We start from the raw sequence: 19061 nt of genomic DNA, 5'->3' as shown, positions 1-19061 counted from the left end.
AAGCTTGTAAACAGTCATGCAATGCCTGGGAGAAAATACTGGGGCTGCCTATGAAACCTTGGGGCAATCGTGTCCATGTATATTGCACACCTCTGTATGTAAATGCGAATAGGTACTGACAGTCAGGGTGGAGAGGCACAGAGAAGAAAGCAGAACAGAGCTCAATGACAGTGAAATGGGTTGCATTTGGTGGGATCTGCATCAGGATGACAGCTGGATTCGGCACTACAGGGAATTGGCTCTCTAGTACCTTATTAACACCTCTAAGGTCTTGCACCCGCCTATAACCCATCCCACCACTCTTCTTTACTGGAAAGATGGGACTGTTGGCTACACTAGCTGTACGAACTAAAATTCCCTGTTGCAATAATCGCTCGATTATTGGAAACACCCCTAGTTCTACTTCCTGTTTTAGTGGGTACTGGGGAATTTTTGGAGCTTGCCTACTGCTTTTTAAGTGTATCATTACCGGGCTTACGTCTGCCATTAATCCAGTGTCCTGTCCATCTTTTGTCCAAAGGGAATCTGGAATTTGGGACATTTCATCTACTTGTGATGGATTTTCTTTTAAAACTGTAGAGTGGTACATTATCCTTTGTGGGGTGTCTAACATATCCCGCACCTCGTATACCATTCTCTCTGGGATATCTAAATATACACCATCAGGGGTGCAATATATGACACATCCCATTTTACATAACAAGTCTCTGCCCAGCAGGTTAGTAGGAGCCGCGGCAGCCAGAAGAAAAGAATGTCTGGTATGCAACGGCCCAATACTAACTTCTGCGGGTCTGGTTAAAGGATAACGTTCCACTTTACCTGTCACACCCATTGTTGGTATTGTCTCGTTGGTCACCTGTAAATTAACGGGAGATTTCATCACTGACTTGGTCGCCCCTGTGTCTACAAGAAAAGGATATTCAGTACCAGCTACATCAACCATCAAGACCGGTTCTTCCCTAGTACTTCCCGTTAACCTGACTATCTGTAGACTACAGGTATGACCTGACCCCTAGCGTTGGCTACCATTCTCCAATAAAGCATTTACGGCTACAATTGGAGCTGGTGCTTGCTGAATATTTGCTGATCTCTGTGCATATCCCTTATGGGGATATCCAGGTTTCCCTTGGTGTGGGGTCCATACTCTTTTTACTGTGCAGTTTCTACTTAAGTGTCCTGTTTGTTTGCAATTAAAACATGTCCGTGATTCAGGTGAAAGCATGTGTTGTTGTGAAGTTTGAGCAGAGGGCAAAGGTGGTGGATATGGGTAAGGATAGGGAGGGTAAGGGTATTGTGGGGGAAAAGAAGTGGGTGGATATCCTGGGACCTGTGGTTGCATTGGGTTAGTGGGATAGAGTTGTGTTTGTTGTTGAGTGGGGTTAGTGAGAGCAACTTGTTCTGGCATGAGTGTGTGTGCAAGTGCAAGCGTGTCTGTTGGCTGTGATGTTAACGTCATTCTCTCCAGAGCTTGTATACTGACAGCCATTAATTTTTTGCTCTGGGTCTCCCTCTTTTTTGAGATGTTTTTGTCATGTTCTATGGCAGACTCTATGAGGTTATCTATTGTAAGTCCCCGCCAGCCAGGCTGTGAGGTCTGAACCCGAGTTTTTAAATTCTCTTTTAACCCATCCATTAATATCGTGACTATCATTCCCCTGTGGTGAATGCTATCTTTAATCTCTTCTATCCCAGTGTACTGGGTGATAGCCTGCAGAGCCCGGTCGCAATATTCTTCTGCAGTTTCACTCTCTTTTTGTTTGATTGTGAAGATTTTGTTCCAGTTAACTACTACTGGAAAATATACACCCAATTGAGTCACAATGCGGGAAAAGTTACCTTGGTTTACTTGGTCTGTTAAGGGAACGTCGCCATCCAATACGCAGTCCGTGATAAATTTTGTCACGTCGGTATTGTGTGGCAGGCAGGCCCTTAACACCACATGCCAATTTTTATTAGTGGGCTCATGAGAACTACCCAAATTTCTCAAAAATCTTTGACATTTGGCTAGTTCCTTTTTGGGATTGGGGAAATCATTTATGATGGAATTCAGTTCTGCTCTTGTCCATGGACAATGCATTACTACTTCCCTCGTGGGCACTACACCGTTTGCATCTGCATTTCCATTTGGAACAGTTATTGTCCGAATGGGATGCAGACCGGCAGCGTTGCTACCTCTGACCTGGTTACCTGGCTGGGGGTTTAATCTGCTGCTGCTACGTATGGTATTAACAACTTCCTCAATGGGTGCCGAGTGTATTAACACTTCCCTTGCTGTTACCGATGGAGATGGCGGCACCACCCGTGATTGTGGTGATGCAGCATCTATCATTTGTACAACATGGGAAATAGCAGACATTACAATAGGCTCATCTTCTACATCATAAACATTTTCTTTATGGTTACTTAAGAGGGGGTACAAATTACTTGTTACATTTTTATTGGTATTTTTGGTAACTGTACTTGCACCTCCATCCACATAAGGTGGGGGAGGTGAGCGTGAACTGCTGGCAATACTCTCCACAACGCTACTTTGCCGTCCGTGCGCGCCAATTTGCGGCTCGCCTGTATTGCAACTCAGCGTCGCGGATGTATTTTCTGGCAATGCGTTCGCAACGCTAGTTTGCGTCGTTTGCACATTTTTAAGCCAAGCATCCCCTTCATGCTGCCATATTTTTAAACATTCAAAATACTTAATCTTTTTCTCTCGGGATCGCACCATACTGATGTGATCCTGGACATTATCTAACACATTTTTGTCAAAACTACCAATTCTGGGAAACAGTCTAACACTCTTTCTCGTCATATTAAACCATATATCACAATACCTTATTGCATAAGTACCGTACTTAGTATGCATAATACGACGGGCTGATCCAATCGGAGCCTCCATTAGCAGCACATCATTGCTGAACATTTCTACCGTTTGCGTGGCTCCCATTTTGAGACAACTCCTACGCTTTTCAATAAAAATTTAAACTGGTGAAAGACAATCAAGATACTTTCACTTACCTGTGAACGATTTAAGTTGGCGGCGCCCACACACCTGGATAAGATTTCGTAAGGCCACTTCCATACCTAGATAAGTTTTGAAACAGGCAACTTCCAGACCCGGATAAGCTTTAGTAAGGTAACTTCCAAACCTATGAGAGTTTGTATGTCGGCCACTCTCACGCACCTCTATACAACAAAGACAACATGTACACCTGCTACTGTGTTTAGAACAGTAAAGCTGCTTACCGAGCGACTAGGCTAACCCTTGCACCTAGCCCTTAAGGATCATACGGTACCCTTAACTTTAGGGAATAAATTACCCCTACCAACAATACACACACTGTTACACACTTTTTCTCTGCGCAGAAAATAAACGTTTAACCCAGATATTGGTAGATAAAAAAAAAATGTAAACCTCAATGGCTTTGTTCAAACACGTGGCAGCAGAACCGGAAGTGCGTATATGCTATTGTGCGATCGTCCGCATACACAATTATACGACTACCACACAAGCATATAATTACTTTTTTTTTTAACTGCGTACGCAAAAATGCGTTTTAGCTGCGTACGCAAATACTGCAGCACCCCTCTAAACACAAGGTTCTATCAACAGAGGAAAAACAAACTTTTTTTCCTGTTGTCCCTGGATTCTAATCAGCACTTCCTCTACACAATAACCGGCAGTACGCTCTCAGCAACACTGTGGTAATGAAAGACTAATGCGTCTCCCAAAAGGCGCCTCCACCCTTTTGCTGAGAGAGGACTGACTGAGTGTTATCGTGTATCAGATAGTGTGATAAACCGATGAGCCCCCACTGTTGTGTGTTCAAAGGAAAACAAAACCTCTTTTGTTCTCACAGACTCTTGTGTGAAATGTAAATGTATTACCACCTCAAGCTGTGGAATTTGGGGCCATCCTGTCTAGGATTCAGACAAATCCAATTGTGTAGATATTATATTACAATTGCCACAACTATACTTTATCTGCATCCAGGGATTCCCAATTTGTATGTAAAAATACCCATTGTCTCTTCTTATTTACTTTTACTCAGAAAGCTTGTTTTTCCAGTTGCCCTTGGTAGGTTAACAAAAACATTGCCATCTGTTCTTAGCTCCTGAGTTATAACTTGAATTGACGCTGACCACAAAAATGGTGTCTTGCGATCTCATTTCCAAAATGGAGTCTTGCGGCCATTCGCAAGATGGCGTCGCCGCGATTAAATTTTAAACTGAACTTGTCTCAGCCAATTATTCAGCTTCGACACGTTGAATGACCTTACCAATGGCAAACAGTCAGTTATGGTTAAATGGAATCCTGAGGCTTTTCATAGCTTTTCAGGCATTGAAGATAGCATTGTGCACCCAACCAGTCTTGATGACACCTGACTTTAAATGCAAATTTGTGGTGCAAACAAATGTTTCGGAGTTAGTGATAGGTGCTGTTCTGTCTCAGAACAAAGAGGTTGAAGAGCATCCTCTTATTTATTTAAATAGAACTACTGGTTGATTACTGATCATGCTCTCTTTAAATGGTTTGTCTGAAAATAAAAAGAGCACTTGGAGAATAACGAGATGGCTCTTGATGATGCAAAATGTAAAATTCTCGGTAGAACATAAGCCAGGATGTCAACTGGCCAATGCAGATGCTTTGTCCTACATTTTTGTTTAGGAACAGGTTTAAACAGGAAGGGGGGTTATGTGATAGAAGCACAGGAAATATTGTAACTGAGAACTATGGGGGTGATTCAATTCAACGCGATGTTGAAAAGCTGCGGGAGGGAGCTCTGTTTGGGCGCGTTGTTTGGGCGCGTTAAGGGTTTTTTCTCGCACTCCCCTGGGAATGTGAGAAGAAATCCGACCAAAGTGCCAGGCGACCAGCAGTTTTTCTGCATAGCGCGGCGCTAACCGGCACTTTGGTCAGAGAATGCCGGTTAATGTGCCTTAACACCCTTGTTAAGGCGCGATAAGAGAGATAATCGGCATTCTCCGACCACAGAGCACACTGAATTGAATAGCTCTGGGAGCTCGCCCCCGGCGCTATAAAATTCGCATTGAATTGAATCGCCCCCTATGTGTGCCCTAGATTCCTTGCTTCTGTCTGGTGGATAGAAGCTTATTGGCAACACTGATTGTCAGAGCACCTGTGGGAGGCTGATATAAGGTGGGTCAGTTGCTAGTTTCAGTCTCTCACTACCTGAGGAGCAAGCAGCAGACTTGTTGAAAGACACTGTGATTACTGGCTGTAAGTACTGTGCTAATACTGTTGCTTTGTGAGAGGGACGCTAGGTCCCTCCAATCTGAGAGAGGGAATCATTTGTTTAGTTAAAGCTGGACAGGCAAGTCTTTTCTTTGATGCTTTATTTATCTTTATGCTGCAAATAAAACTAGCTACAGTTACTTGTACCAAGGCCCAGGACTGGTGTGATGCTGATTGGCTACTGTGTGAAAGTGCACCTGTCTACCCCCAGGAGATGGCATCCTTCTTATCCCGATCTTGACAACAGATGGCACTGCTCTATATGGAGAATTACCACATCAGCTCCCACATGAAATTAACACAGCAATACTGCCCCTCAGAGCATTAATATTATTATACCCCCAAATCAGCTAAAGTATGACACTCTGATAACAATAGCATATCCCCCCACTATGTTAATATTAATGTACAACCCCCTCAGATAACATTAATCCTCACCAGCCCCACTTTGCATTTACACGCACCCCTCCCCCTCCCCATGTACTTACTACATTGTGAAGAAGGCTCTGTTTTCCCACTCCCAGAACACTTTTGCAGCTGATGGGATTTGTACAGACCGCCAAAATTAGTGCAAGTGTGGAAAAAGCCGCAGTCTCTGACTGCGGCACGCCCCTGTGTCTGGCTAACCATCGGAACACATGCGCAGTGCGACTTGGATGCATGCACAGACTCAAAAAATTAGGCTGCTTGCATCCGACATTGACAATGCATCCATCGATGAATCAGGCGCTATGCCTTAACATTGTCAGATTTCCCTGTGAACGGGAAAAAAAAAACTGTAAGTGGAAATACTGAGGGAAGAAGAATTACAGGGATAGGGTAGAGAAAGGGGCGTGAACTAGAGGAGGAGAAGTATAGGAATAGGGCAGAGGAGAGAAAGGGGCAGACTCATGGATGAGAAGGGGCGGAGTCTCGGGGAGAGAGCAGAATACACACAGCAGTGGTCAGACCTAGGGGGTGGGATTAATGCAGTACACTTTTTATTTTATTTTGCAAACTGTGCTGTCGGAGATACAGGGAATGCTAGGCCCCGTCCCCTATAGTAAAGCTGGGTACACACTTACCCATGTGTATACCCAGCGATGCGACGCTCGACCGCGCAATATATCGGGCGGTCGGCACACACTGCACGATGCAGTGACCGCCCGCCCAATTTATCGGGCACCGGCTCCATCACTATGCAGGCTTCGGCATCTGGGTCATTCCATCGGCCCTACATGCAGGCCGATGGAACGACCCTGATGGACGACCCGCAGGAGCGCGCATGGTGGCGCAGAGTGGTTACACACTGGCCGATGTGGACGATACGTCGGCCCAATCCGCGGGATCGGGCAACATATTGTCTAGTGTGTACCCAGCTTAAGGGCGGGTTTTTCAGGCAGATAGATATCTCCGACTCCTCGCTGGGCCAGTCCGACCCTGGCTGACTTTTTACAAATATATGGAAGCATGCGGTGAAGAGTTTCTGGGTAAACATGACTGGTCTGTTATACAAAGAAGCATAATATATTACATTTCAAATACAAAGTATCAAAATATTTACTAGAGTACTTAAGAAGAAAAATGTAATCATTACTAGTAAATGGACTGGCATCTGTTGTGCCACCTCAGCAGCCCACGCTCTGCTAAACTAACCTTGTTATTATACTTCTGCCATACAATATGATCCCCGTGCCTCTTTGTCATATCTGCATATTGTATGTTTTTAAAATTAACCCTTTAATTTTAACTTTTTGTCTTCCACTATCACCGAATATTGGTCCGTCTCACCAATGAACTCCTGATTATATTCTGTCAGCTACACACCTAGGTCCTGATTCAGAGGTGCGCTCCATTGCATCTGTGACTGCATCTCGTCGCAGCGCATCTGCGTCTTTATGCTAGTGTGGCAGCCGTTGGAATGCATACAAGGATGCCCACCTCCTGCGGCGCTAATCCGCCGCTGTCCACATTAAGACACACTATCGGCCGCACATTGGTCGCTCCATCAAACATTGCACCAGCCCCATGAAGGTGCAGGATCTTCACCTGAACATGGGCGCGGAAGTCAGTGCAACTTCGGCAACAGATGCAGGCGCTGGCTATGACACGCCCTCGTCTGGCTAGCCAGACCCATGTTACCACCCAGAAACAACCACTGCAATTGCCTCTCTCTGCTTCCAAATTCGTACTGCGACTTTTGTCGGTAATCGGGAAGTATGCGCAGTGCGACTCGGACGCATGTGCAGTACAAAAAAATTATAGGACAACTGCGCAAATATCGGCATAACCCTTTTCCAGCCCAAAATGCACTTTGCTCCTGTCCCATTATATGTGACTATATAGCAGATGCAGCAAGTTATCATTACTAGGTGAGATTTAGTCAGATAATAACAATGGGTTTTAGATTGTGTTTTGTCTTTCCCTGATACTGCCAGGAGGGAGCTACATAGTGAATCCTGTTCCTATGACTGTACACATGAAGGCCCCATTAATGTAGTAATAATGCATTGCAGCACATCCTCCCCTCCACACTGCGCTGCGCATGCGCGGTCTGCTGCTGCCTGCCGGGGGGGCGCGCGTCCTCCTTTCCCAGCGGCGGCGGCGGCGGCGCGCTCTCTCCCTGTCCCCCGCTGTGGGATGGCCGTCGGTCGGGAGCGAGCAGCCTGGGCCGGCACATCATCATCATCCCCGGACCCCGGGGATCAGCGGGAAGATGGCGCTGGAAGCCGAGTGAGCGGCCGGCGAGATGTCACGGAACTCATGTCGGCAGCGGGTAAGGTGTCCGGGCTCCTGCAGCATCAGCATCATTCCCAGGCAGGACCAGAGCATCCTCCCCAATCCTGCATCCTTCCACTCATCCCGCTTGCCTGCAGCCTGCATCCCTCCACTCATCCCCTCCTGCCTGCATTATTTCTTCCACTCGTCCCCTCCTGCATGCAGCCGGCATCCTTCCTCTCATTCCCCCCCTGCCTGTAGCCTGCCTCCTTCCACTCATCCCCCGTCTACAACCTGCATCCTTCCACTCATCCCCCCTGCTTGTAGCGTGCCTCCTTCCACTTATCCCCCCCTGCCTGTATCCTGCATCCTTCCACTCATCCCCCTTCTACAACCTGCATCCCTCCACTCATCCCCTCCTGCCTTCATTATTTCCTCCACTCGTCCCCTCCTGCATGCAGACTGCATCCTTCCTCTCATTCCCCACTGCCTGTAGCCTGCCTCCTTCCACTCATCCCCCGTCTACAACCTGCATCCTTCCACTCATCCCACCTGCTTGTAGCGTGCCTCCTTCCACTTATCCCCCCCTGCCTGTATCCTGCATCCTTCCACTCATCCCCCCTCTACAACCTGCATCCTTCCACTCGTCCCCCTGCTTGTAGCGTGTCTCCTTCCACTTATCCCCCCCTGCCTGTATACTGCATCCTTCCACTCATGCCCTCTGCCTGTATCCTGCATCCTTCCACTCATCCCCCCTTGCCTACATCCTGCCACTCACCTTTTCCCATGCCAGCAACTGGCTGTTGCTTTTACTGTATATAGCTTTCCTTTTGTTCTCCCATGCACCCCTACCATGGCTCTGATAACATATATAACAAAATTTATTGCATCCCTTACCTGCACCATTTGCATCCTATCATTTGTTGCACTTTTTTGCATTACCACCATTGCAAGATTGTTCCAATCCTATATACCCTGCACTGTATCAGGTTAAAGTTACTCCTGTTGCAATGTTCTTATCATTGTATGTAATGCATACATTTATTTTCTATGAACCCTACCCATATTGCCTAATTTATAGGTCACATCTGTTATCTGTAATATTCAACTCTTGCACATGTTATCCTGCCTATAGTGATGTGAATTCTTCTGGTCTAGATTGCTCTCTGTATACTGGATTAGTCCCAACCTTGGTGACCTTGTTATAACATCCCACAGACCTCTTAATACCCCTTGCGACATTAGGTTTTAGGATATATGCATTTACATTAGGCCTACATTGATCAGTCTGAGGACTTTAAGGCTTCTCTTCGTAATGTGGCAAATTTTTTTATACTTATTGTACGCCGTTGGATTATCTTAAATATATTGCTTTTTGCATGCCTCAGGCTTGTTTGACTTCTTTTGAAATGGCAATCACTTTTCTTATTGTGTGCTGAGGAGTTTCTTCATGTGGGTTAATCTCTTGGCTACGTTCTGTGTACAGGAAAATGAGCAGCTCTTATTTTTTTCTTTTCTCATCCCAAAAAGTTTCAGTAAATGCCGCAGACAAGTGAACAACTTTGTTTAATTTAACAGGGTGTATTATAGAAATGGTGTCCTCTTCCATAGTTTCAAGGTTGTTCTGTGTTGAAGCGCAGTTATGTAATTGTTCCATATGGCCTCCCCTGTTATGTTTGCTATGCTCCCACATGCTCACATGGATTGTATCTCTCTAGGCTGCTTGGATGCGTCCCAGTTGTCTCTCGCTTTCCCTTCGTTTTGACAGAACAGTTGACTTGTTTCCTTGGTGATCAGAAGCGGCTATTAAGTTGAGCAGATGGCTTCAGATTATCAGGGTCAGGCTGCACAAATCCTTTTTTTTGTAATATGTATCATTTCCTGACAATAGCCATTGTTGATTTCGGGACCAGTGTTTAGGAAATATTTAAAAAGGGAAGGTCTGAGAGCAGGACTGTAATTGTGTCCATTGATTGCAATGACTGCTGGTATGTTCACCTTTGCACTTTAAATTGCCTATTTCTTATGTTGTCCTGAAGTTGTTGCAGGTGTCTGTTCACCCTTGCACTGGTCAATAACTGTCTGCTACCACGTGTAGCCATGGCATAGTAGGTGCAAACATGCCAGACATATATAACATGTTTACATCCCACCATTTGTAGAGTACACTAATCCAATCAATGGTGGGGTAGCACAGTTGGTGTAGTGGTTATTAGCATTACTGCCTGATAGCCCCTGAGGTCATGAGTTCAATCCCTGACCAAGGCACTATTATTATGGAGTTTGTATGTTCTCTCCATGTTTACATGGGTTTTCTCTGGGTACTCCAGTTTCCTTCCACAAGCCACAAAACATAATGGTAGGTTAATAGACTGTTGACAAAAATATTAACCCTAATGTGTATGTGTGTCCATGTAATAGTGAATATAGATTGTAAATACCCCTGGAGCAGGGAATAATGTGAATTAGTGAAGTACAGAATGGGTCCTGCGTCGGCACATGCATTTCCCCCTGAGCCGCACCCCTGACCCGCAGCCTGATTGACATTTGGTGGCGGTGCCAACCTCTGTACCAGAAAACGGGGGGAGTTTTTTGGAGTGCTGAGGCCAGGGATGCAGAATTCTTGACCTCAGGTGACCTGCGTCTCCACCCTGAATCAGGCACTATGTAAATAACTGTTAATAAATAAATGGTGCTCCTTTTCTAAGCAGTAGTGCTGCGCACAAAACTCTACAATCACTAATATCAGGATGAAGTGCAGGGTGACACGCTAATGGACTGTGGGCCTGATTCAGACCCCCTCGCAAGTGCTATGCGCTCGCAAGCAGGTCGATGGTGGGGCATTGCGCACTCGCGGCGTGCACAATGCGCGTGCGCAAACCCCGGAGCGAGAGAGAAATTCTCTCGCTCCAGGGCTTGCTACAAATGGGGCGGCTGTTGATGTTGATCGAAAGCTCACCCCGTTTTGTAGGCGGCGAGAGGGGGTGGCTGGACAAACGGAGGCATTCCTGAAGGAACGCCTGCCGTTTGTGGGCAGCCCTACTGTCATCACGAGTGATGTCAGTAGTGAGCTTCCGGCTCTATTAGAGCCGGAAGCTCACTGGGGCTTGCCTACCACAAGGGTCTTCTCGCAAGCCCGATGGTCGCGACCATCGTGACCATCACCTGGCCGCTCGCTGAAGCTGTGGGTGGTCACCCACAGCTTAGGGAGCGGCCAGAAGTCCGGGTTTTTTAAAACAAAGCGGCCACCCTGATTCAGAGCGAACGCTCGCTTTTTGCGAGCGGATCTGAATCAGGCCCTGTGTTTCCTCATGCAGTCACGGTATTAGAATGTCCACATAGACATTGCCAGAATGTCGACATTGTGAATTTTGACAGTCGGCATGTCAACATAGTGTTTTCAGGTGCTTGTAGCTCTAACCCTGTCCTAACCCGCAGTGTAACCTTAACCCTAATCACACCCTAACACTAAAATGGACTGTCAACATTTTTACCTGTCGATATTCACGATGTCGACATTGTATATATATGAAAAATAAAATCGTACTCCGAGATAATCCCCTTTTTAATTGCTGTTACTTGACATATAGGGGTCAATTCAGTTAGAAGTGAGTTGGGTCCAGTCAGCCGCTTTCACAGTGAATTAGCACAGCAAATTGCATTGTCATTTCAATTCCAAACTTGCATTGAATGTTCCCAGCAAATTCATGTTGTTTTGTGCGCACTCCCGAGGAGATGAAAAGGTCGGAAAACCTTTATTTTATGGTAAAAAGTCGGGACATAGTGCAGAACCTGTGGTACACCCTTACCTATTAATAATTATATATTTAGAGGTTTGTAAATAGGAAAATATGGCAACTAAAGACATGCCAGTTTTCAGATGAATTTCTCTAAAAAGCTCAATAATGGGTTAAATGATGTGGGACAGGTATGTTGAGGAGTCGTATTGCTGGGAAAAGGGTTTTTATACTTGTAGATGAGAGCTAAAAGTGTTTTCTCCAACTTTTTACAAACTTGCTGCCTATCATTTTTCTACCATTAATAAAAAAAATTTCAAAAATCATCCATGTCAAGTGGACCAATGTTGAAGATCGTCCCCACCTGCTGGTTCTACACTGCGGAGTCGGTGGCAGTTGCACCCACACACTTTGAGGGACAAATGTACCCAAAGTTTGACATATACAGTATGCCAACCTTCATGTAAAATTGTATCAAAATTTGAGATGGTCCGGTGGGGACCCCTTGTCCACTTGATATCGAATGACCCGCTTATGACACCATGTCAGAATCTCTAATACTTTCCTTATGGCCACTAACAGTACTGTCCTGCTATCTCAGTTGCCATTTCTATGGGATCCAAGGCTATTTTTATGCGCTTCTTCCAGGTCCTTCTTCAGAAAAGTCCCTCAACCTAGAAGCAAGTACTGCAGATCACCTTTTCTAATTGAACTATTTAGAAGGTGTCCACATTGCTGTGTTGTATGAATTTAATGATGCAAGTTCACATTTGCAAACATGCATCTAATTGAGTTAACCCCATAACATACAGTATATTCTCATTTATATGTGAAGTTTCTATGGATATTAAACGTTGTTGTAATCCAGAGGACGATGCTGACCTTCGAACGTATTCCAATATGACAGAACCGATGCATGTAAAAAGAAAAGTGTTTGTTGAAGTTTCGGGACAATGTAGTTTGTCCTAATTTCTTTCCAAGGGCCTGATTGAGAGATGTATGTCAATCCGTTGATTAACGTACGTCTCCAATGTTGAGGGGTCTGCATCTGCATATAGCGTTCCAGGTAGTCTGCGGGCGGGGCAGGGTGCTGAGGGTGCCGGCAGGGAGCCTCTGCGCGTGCGCTCCCGAAAAAAGGGTGCGACTGGCTGGGGAGGGGCGTGTCCTTATGACACGCCTCCAATTTGTCATACTTGGGGAAGCGCTCAGCATTTTCGGAGGTACTGGGCTACCCCCAAGCTTTCCCGTCACGGTGAATAGATGCCGTGCGTATACCGGTGATCGTTAGCCGCAACTTTTCCCATTCGCAAAGCACTGTGGCTCACTGGTGGAAAAGGCTCATGGCAGGCTGTTTTAGCGGGGCGCCGCTAAAAGTGGAGGGTACATTTAAAATCGGGCAAGGAAATGAGCCATTGATCGCACTAAGCAACTTAACTCTAACTTTAACAAATTGGGGTTCCACTCCACTGTTTCTGGGTCCCATCACATATTATGGGGAGGGGGGTTAAGAGCAGGCAGCAGTTGGGACAGTGCTGGGGGCAGGTAGTTGGGGCAATGGGGGTTAAGGACTCAAGCAGCAGTTGGGGTAGAGCTGGGGGTAAAGGCAAGAATAAGTTGGAGTAGAGCTTGGGTTAAAGGGGAGTAAGGACAGGCACTGCTGGGGGGAGGGGTAAGTTCAGACAGCAGTTGTGACAATGCTGGGGTAGAGAGAGGGCAAGGAAAGATGTCAGTATGTGTGCAGTATGTATGTGTGCATTTGACCTGAGGCCTACTATGGCACTTTCCACTCACCCTGACAGGGCCCCTGTAACTGCCCTTCACAGTGCTCCTAAACCCATAAGCTGCAGATTCCCTACACCCAGGGGTTGCACAGTGCCCACCACCCCCTGCAGACACACACAAACACCTCCCCCCTCCTCTCTGTCATGCTCCCACCCGGGTCCAGTTCTTATGGTGCATACACACGGTCAGATATGTCAGATGAACGATTGAACGATTTGCAAACGATTGAACAATTTCAGCCTGTATTAAAATGAATGAAATCGACCAAATCTGACTGCAAACACATCAGATGTCAGATATCGTTATCTGACAAACGCACATCGTTCATCGTTGCCCACATGTCAAGGTGCATACACACGTAACGATTTTGTAACCAACGATTTTCTGTTAGATTTTCTGTCAGATTTTCCCTTGAAAAAGTGAACGATTTTTTGAAGTGTCATATAACGATTTTTACAACGATGAACAAAAAATGTTCCTTCCCTTAATTAAAATCGTTATGTTGGACAGCTTGAAATGGACGATGAACTACAAACTACAAACGGGAGCACGCTTGAACGATTATCGTTCATGGCTATAACTCAGAAACTGAACGATTTTTTGAACGATAACGACGTCGTTAACGACGAATCGTTCACAAACTCGTTACGCGTGTATGCACCTCCAAATTTTTCTTTCCGATATGAACGATTGAACGATATTTAAAATCGTTATCGTTCAGATCTGAAGAAAAATCTGACCGTGTGTATGCTCCATTACAGAGAGCTGCCTCTTCCTCAGCGCCAGAGTAGCATGCGGCAGCCCAGTGACAGCAGGCGGCAGTGTGACTCCCTCTTAGAAGCAGCAGCGCTCCCCTCCCTGATCCAGAGCTCAGGAGCGGTGGAAGCGTGGGAGAGAGAGACAGGTGCAGTCTGCAGGCTAAGAACGACATTGGCTGATAAATGGAAGCACCACCTCCCCCAAGGCAGTGACCATATTCAGAGATCCATTAGGAGACAGGAGAGCATCACATGACGGGGAAGCGGAGGTCTCGGGCGGCTATTGGACGAGGAGATGCTGCTGGCCTGAGTGATTGGTTGGGGGCCTGGGGAGACGCTGAGGAATGTTATTGACCGGCTGCCACAGACCGCGTCCTGCAGGCTCCGGTCATTTTTAAATAGTGAGTACCTGACAGCCTGTAGCACGTAAATACGTTCTATAGCGTGTATTTTGCAATCACTGTGAGCGCCCACGCAGGGGCGTCTTAAGAGAGGATGGGGCCCGTGTGCACTCCCCGTGGGCCGGCAGCCGACTGCTGCGGCTAGCCAGTCACCAGAGCCTTAGTAGACTCCGGGCACTAGAGAACGCGGCTGCCATTTTCCGGTGTTCTGAGCAGCGCAGACACCCGTCGTGGGACCACGGACAGGTAAGTCTAAAGTAATATGGGTGCAGGGTGTGCGGTATGGAGCTCCCCTGAACCTGGGAATCGTGTGCCCCGCACACACTGCACTCATTATAGATACGCCACTGCGCCCACGGTTACGGGTAATGTAGAACTAGAACTGGGTTGAAACGGGGGGATGTAGTTATAATGGCGGCATTAACAATCTCGACTGTCAAAACATTGACACCACAATGTTGAATGTCATACATTCAACATGTCGTCAATAGAAATGGTAGGGTTAGGCTTAACATTTTGTCAGTGTCGACATTGTGGTTGTCGACATTCTGAACATATTGGCATTTTCTTTGTCGACATGTACGTGTTGATATAATGGTGCTTACATAATGTGGACATTGTGATTGCTGACAAATCACCCCGAACCCGCAATGCAGTGTCGTCATGTAGGAAACATTTAATAAGTGTATGTCTGATGAACTGCGGACTGTGCAGGGTTGGATGTAAGCAAAAATACATCTGTTTGGAGGTGTATCATTTGCAGTAGGGCAGGTGCAAATACCCACTGAGGATGATAATTACAACTAACCAGGGGCACATGTAGAGGCAATCTTGTCACAATAAACATCTAACTGCATACAGGTGTGTCCTCATACATCTAGCTTCAATACGCCACGCAACACGATTTGCCTGACATGAATGAGCCGCCAGGTCCTGTGAGACTCTGCTAGTGCCGTGTGTCGTTTTTGTGTCTTTTTTGCCCCAAAAGCATCTAATGCTGTCCATCCACTAGGCGATTTTTACAGGCGATTGCACGATAACGACGTCGTTATCATGCAATCTCTTGCAAATTGTCCGCAATTTGGGCACTTTATAGTTGGAAATGATCAGCGATGCGCGTGCACGCTGGTCGTTTCCGACATCAATCATTCATTGGGCAAACATGCTGGTCAACTTGACGATAACGTAAGGTTCAGCATGTTGCCAGACGATTGATGAGACTGCACTGAACGACTGCTCGTTCAGTGTAGGCTCATCACAGACATAGAAACGACAGCACGATTACAATGTCGTAATCTTGCTGTCATTTCTATGGTCTGCTAGTGGATGGGCAGCTTAAGTTGCAATGCAATGCCACTAATGAGCCCCATACATCTGGCGATTTGACGATCGCGATCAAAAAATTATCGCAATCATCAAATCGGGGACATTTAACATGTCAAATGTCAGCAATCCGGCGACGGATCGCAGAACATCGATGGTGGGAGATCAGAAATTTCCGATTGCATTGTGGCGATCCCTCGCAGATATATCGGCTCCTTAAGACGCACCAACAGACTGTACTGATTAATATGTGACACTTACATATCTGTGTTCACCTGAGTTTGTATATGAACCACATACAGACTGAGAGACCCAGTCGCACACAGCTATACAAGTGTCACATATCAAATTAATCAGTGCAGTCTGCTGGTGCTTCCTAGTCGCATCGCATTGTGACTTAGACGCATTTTAGTCGAAAAAAGACTCAAAAAAGACGCTCAGCGCTAGCAGAGTCTCACAGGACCTGGCGCCAAGAGGGGCTTTTCAGCGCAGCTGCAGCAGAGATGTATAAGGTCACGTCTGTATAAGGTCACGTCTGTATAAGGTCACGTCTGTATAAGGTCACGTCTGTACCAGCAGGTAAACACATTTTATTTTATGTGCCTGCTTCCTATGAGCTACATACTCCCCATTTATTTCCAGCTCTGCTTTAGCCCAATTATCTTCAGGTTCTCACTCTAAAGTTAGGTACACATCTATTAGACGATCTTGATAACATCCGATTTCCAGTGTCCACACTACTGATTTATCAATATCATTATATTATATGTCCTAAAGATCATCAGAGATGACGTTTCTAAATGACCTGTGTTGGACATATCATGCACACGCTACAAAATGTGCACGATAGTCGCTTGTCATTTCCCGGCAAATGTCATGCACCAGGCAAGATACGATGCGCAGAACCGACTGGTTGTTAAGCGATCGTCCTCAGGTGCTGTGTACAGATACAAAGGGCCTGATTCCGAGTTGTGCGCTGTGCTGATATAAGTGCAGTTGGCCGATGTTGTAAGTACTGCACAAGCTTCCCAATTGCTACCGCACGGAGACACAGATCGAGTTTGGAGTTTGGGTTTCAGAGGCTTTTCCCGGGAGGTAGCTGGGGTGGCTAGGCAAATGCTAGCGTGTTGATGGCCTGTTGCTGATAGCGGCTGCATCTAAAGACGCACAACCATCACACAGGACGCCATGTTCAGATGGAGACTTCGCAACTGGCTTAAGACTGGTGCACCTTTCAGTGGTGCGTCCAATGGTGCGTCTTTACAGATTTCCACAGACGCTAGGCACTGCATGTGGGCGTCTTGGTTTTAAAAAAATCGGTCATGGCATTATCATAAATATGCAGGCACAGCAAAAGATGCAGCGCGACTTGCCTGGCGTGAGTGAGCCGCCAGGTCCCGTGAGACTCTGCTAGTGCCGGGTGTCTTTTTTGCCCCAAAAGCATCTAAGTTGCAATGCAATGCCACTAGGTCTTGTGGTACTCTGCTAGTGTCAGATATCTTTTAAGCCGCAATGCGATGTGACTAGGAGGCCCCAGCAGACTGTGCTATTAATGTCATATGTGGCGCTTGTATATCTGTGTAGCTGAGTAACACATATGTTTACATGAAGCACAATGGAACTTGGAATGAATAAAGCTGTGGCTGCTACATTGTAGCACTTTGTATACAGATTCAGAGACCCAGTCACACACAGATATACAAATGTCCCATATCAACTAATTCAGCACAGTCTGCTGGTGCGTTCTAGTCACATTGTATTGCGGCTTAGAGGCATTTTCGGCAAAAAAGATGCAAAAAAGACGCCCAGCGCTAGCAGAGTCTCACGGGACCTGGCGTGCAAAGAGGGGCTTTTTGGCGTGACCGTAGCAAAGGTGTGTAAGGACAGATCTGTATAATTAAAAATGTAAGATTGATTCCATACCATACATGACAATTTTTATTACATACGAGACATATAAATGAACTTACAGTACCTGATCCATGTATTTTTTTTTTCATGGTTCTGCGGGCCTGATGTAGGGGTACATGCAAATCCCGCCGACTGAGATTATGTACGCAGCAATTCTGCCAGAATATGCAAATGCTTCAGCTGCCGGGATTTGCACAGAGACCCCATCGGCTGCATCTTTGATTCACCCCTCGTTTATGAGGACGCACCACCGGTTGCACCATCAATCATCTGAGCAACCGGTAATCCTTCGGGATGCATGCGCAGGGTGACTCTGAGGCATGCGCAGTACAGTAATAATCACTGAGCTCTGTAAGCATTTATATTGCACCTCTGAATCAGGCCCTGTATGACGTAGGCTGAACAAAAACAAATACTGTGTTATGTTGTAAAATAGGTTACTGTTATATGGACCTCTGATGAAATGCCCCCCCGCCCTATTGGCCGAAAAACGCGTCAGGTGTTGTTTCCAGGATCTTGGACCAAGAGAGCACCCGATTGGTCACGCACTGCTTGAGGCTGGCTCTGTGTGCATTGCTCCAGTTAGCGCACGGACGGAGGCGCCGCTGTGTTTCTCGAGCTGCCGGGAACCTCGTGCACGTGGGCACAGTTTATCCCTTCATTGCCGGGAATCTACACTGCCGGGACCACAGTGTACAGCACGGCTCTCCACTCCAGGTGGACGAGAGCCAGCACACTGCCACAGTCTGTGGGAAGCAGGGCCAAAACTATGATTTTTGTCACCAAAGGCAAGACAGTAATTTGGCGCCCCCCCTGGTAATTCTCTCTGCAGCAGTGTCCCTATAGTAATGCCCCCTGAGGTAATGCCCCTGTAGTAGTGCCCATATAGTAATGCCCCTGTAGTAGTGCCCATATGATGATGCCCCCATAGCAATGCCCCTGTAGTAGTGCCCATATTGTAATGCCCCCATAGTAATGCCCATATGTCAATACCCCCATACTAATGCCCCTGTAGTGCCCATGCTCCCATATTAATGCCCTTGTGGTAATGCCCCTGTAGTGCCCATGCTTTCATAGTAATGCCCCTGTAGTGCCCATGCTCCCATATTAATGCCCTTGTGGTATTGCCCCTGTAGTGCCCATGCTTTCATAGTAATGCCCCTGTAGTGTCCATGCTCTCATAGTAATGCCCCTGTAGTGTCCA

At 46.5% G+C, this 19061-nt stretch overlaps 1 protein-coding gene across 2 annotated transcripts in view; it reads left to right on the top strand.

The window, feature by feature from the left end:
* The first annotated feature begins 7861 nt into the window (after window positions 1-7861).
* Window positions 7862-19061, top strand: part of PAK5 (p21 (RAC1) activated kinase 5) — a 172061-nt gene continuing 160861 nt past the window's right edge. For both annotated transcript variants that reach the window (XM_088478082.1, XM_088478081.1), the window contains exon 1: window positions 7862-8003. In XM_088478082.1, coding sequence (XP_088334208.1) covers window positions 7868-8003 — 136 coding nt within the window. In that variant the 5' untranslated portion in view covers window positions 7862-7867. The remainder of the gene's footprint in view (window positions 8004-19061) is intronic.

The sequence above is a fragment of the Taudactylus pleione genome, unplaced genomic scaffold (genome assembly GCF_031769625.1).
Source record: "Taudactylus pleione unplaced genomic scaffold, aTauple2 ptg000206l, whole genome shotgun sequence".
Classification (NCBI taxonomy): Eukaryota; Metazoa; Chordata; class Amphibia; order Anura; family Myobatrachidae; genus Taudactylus; species Taudactylus pleione.
Note: the sequence above shows the minus strand (reverse complement) of the source record. Positions and strands in the feature narration are given on the sequence as shown.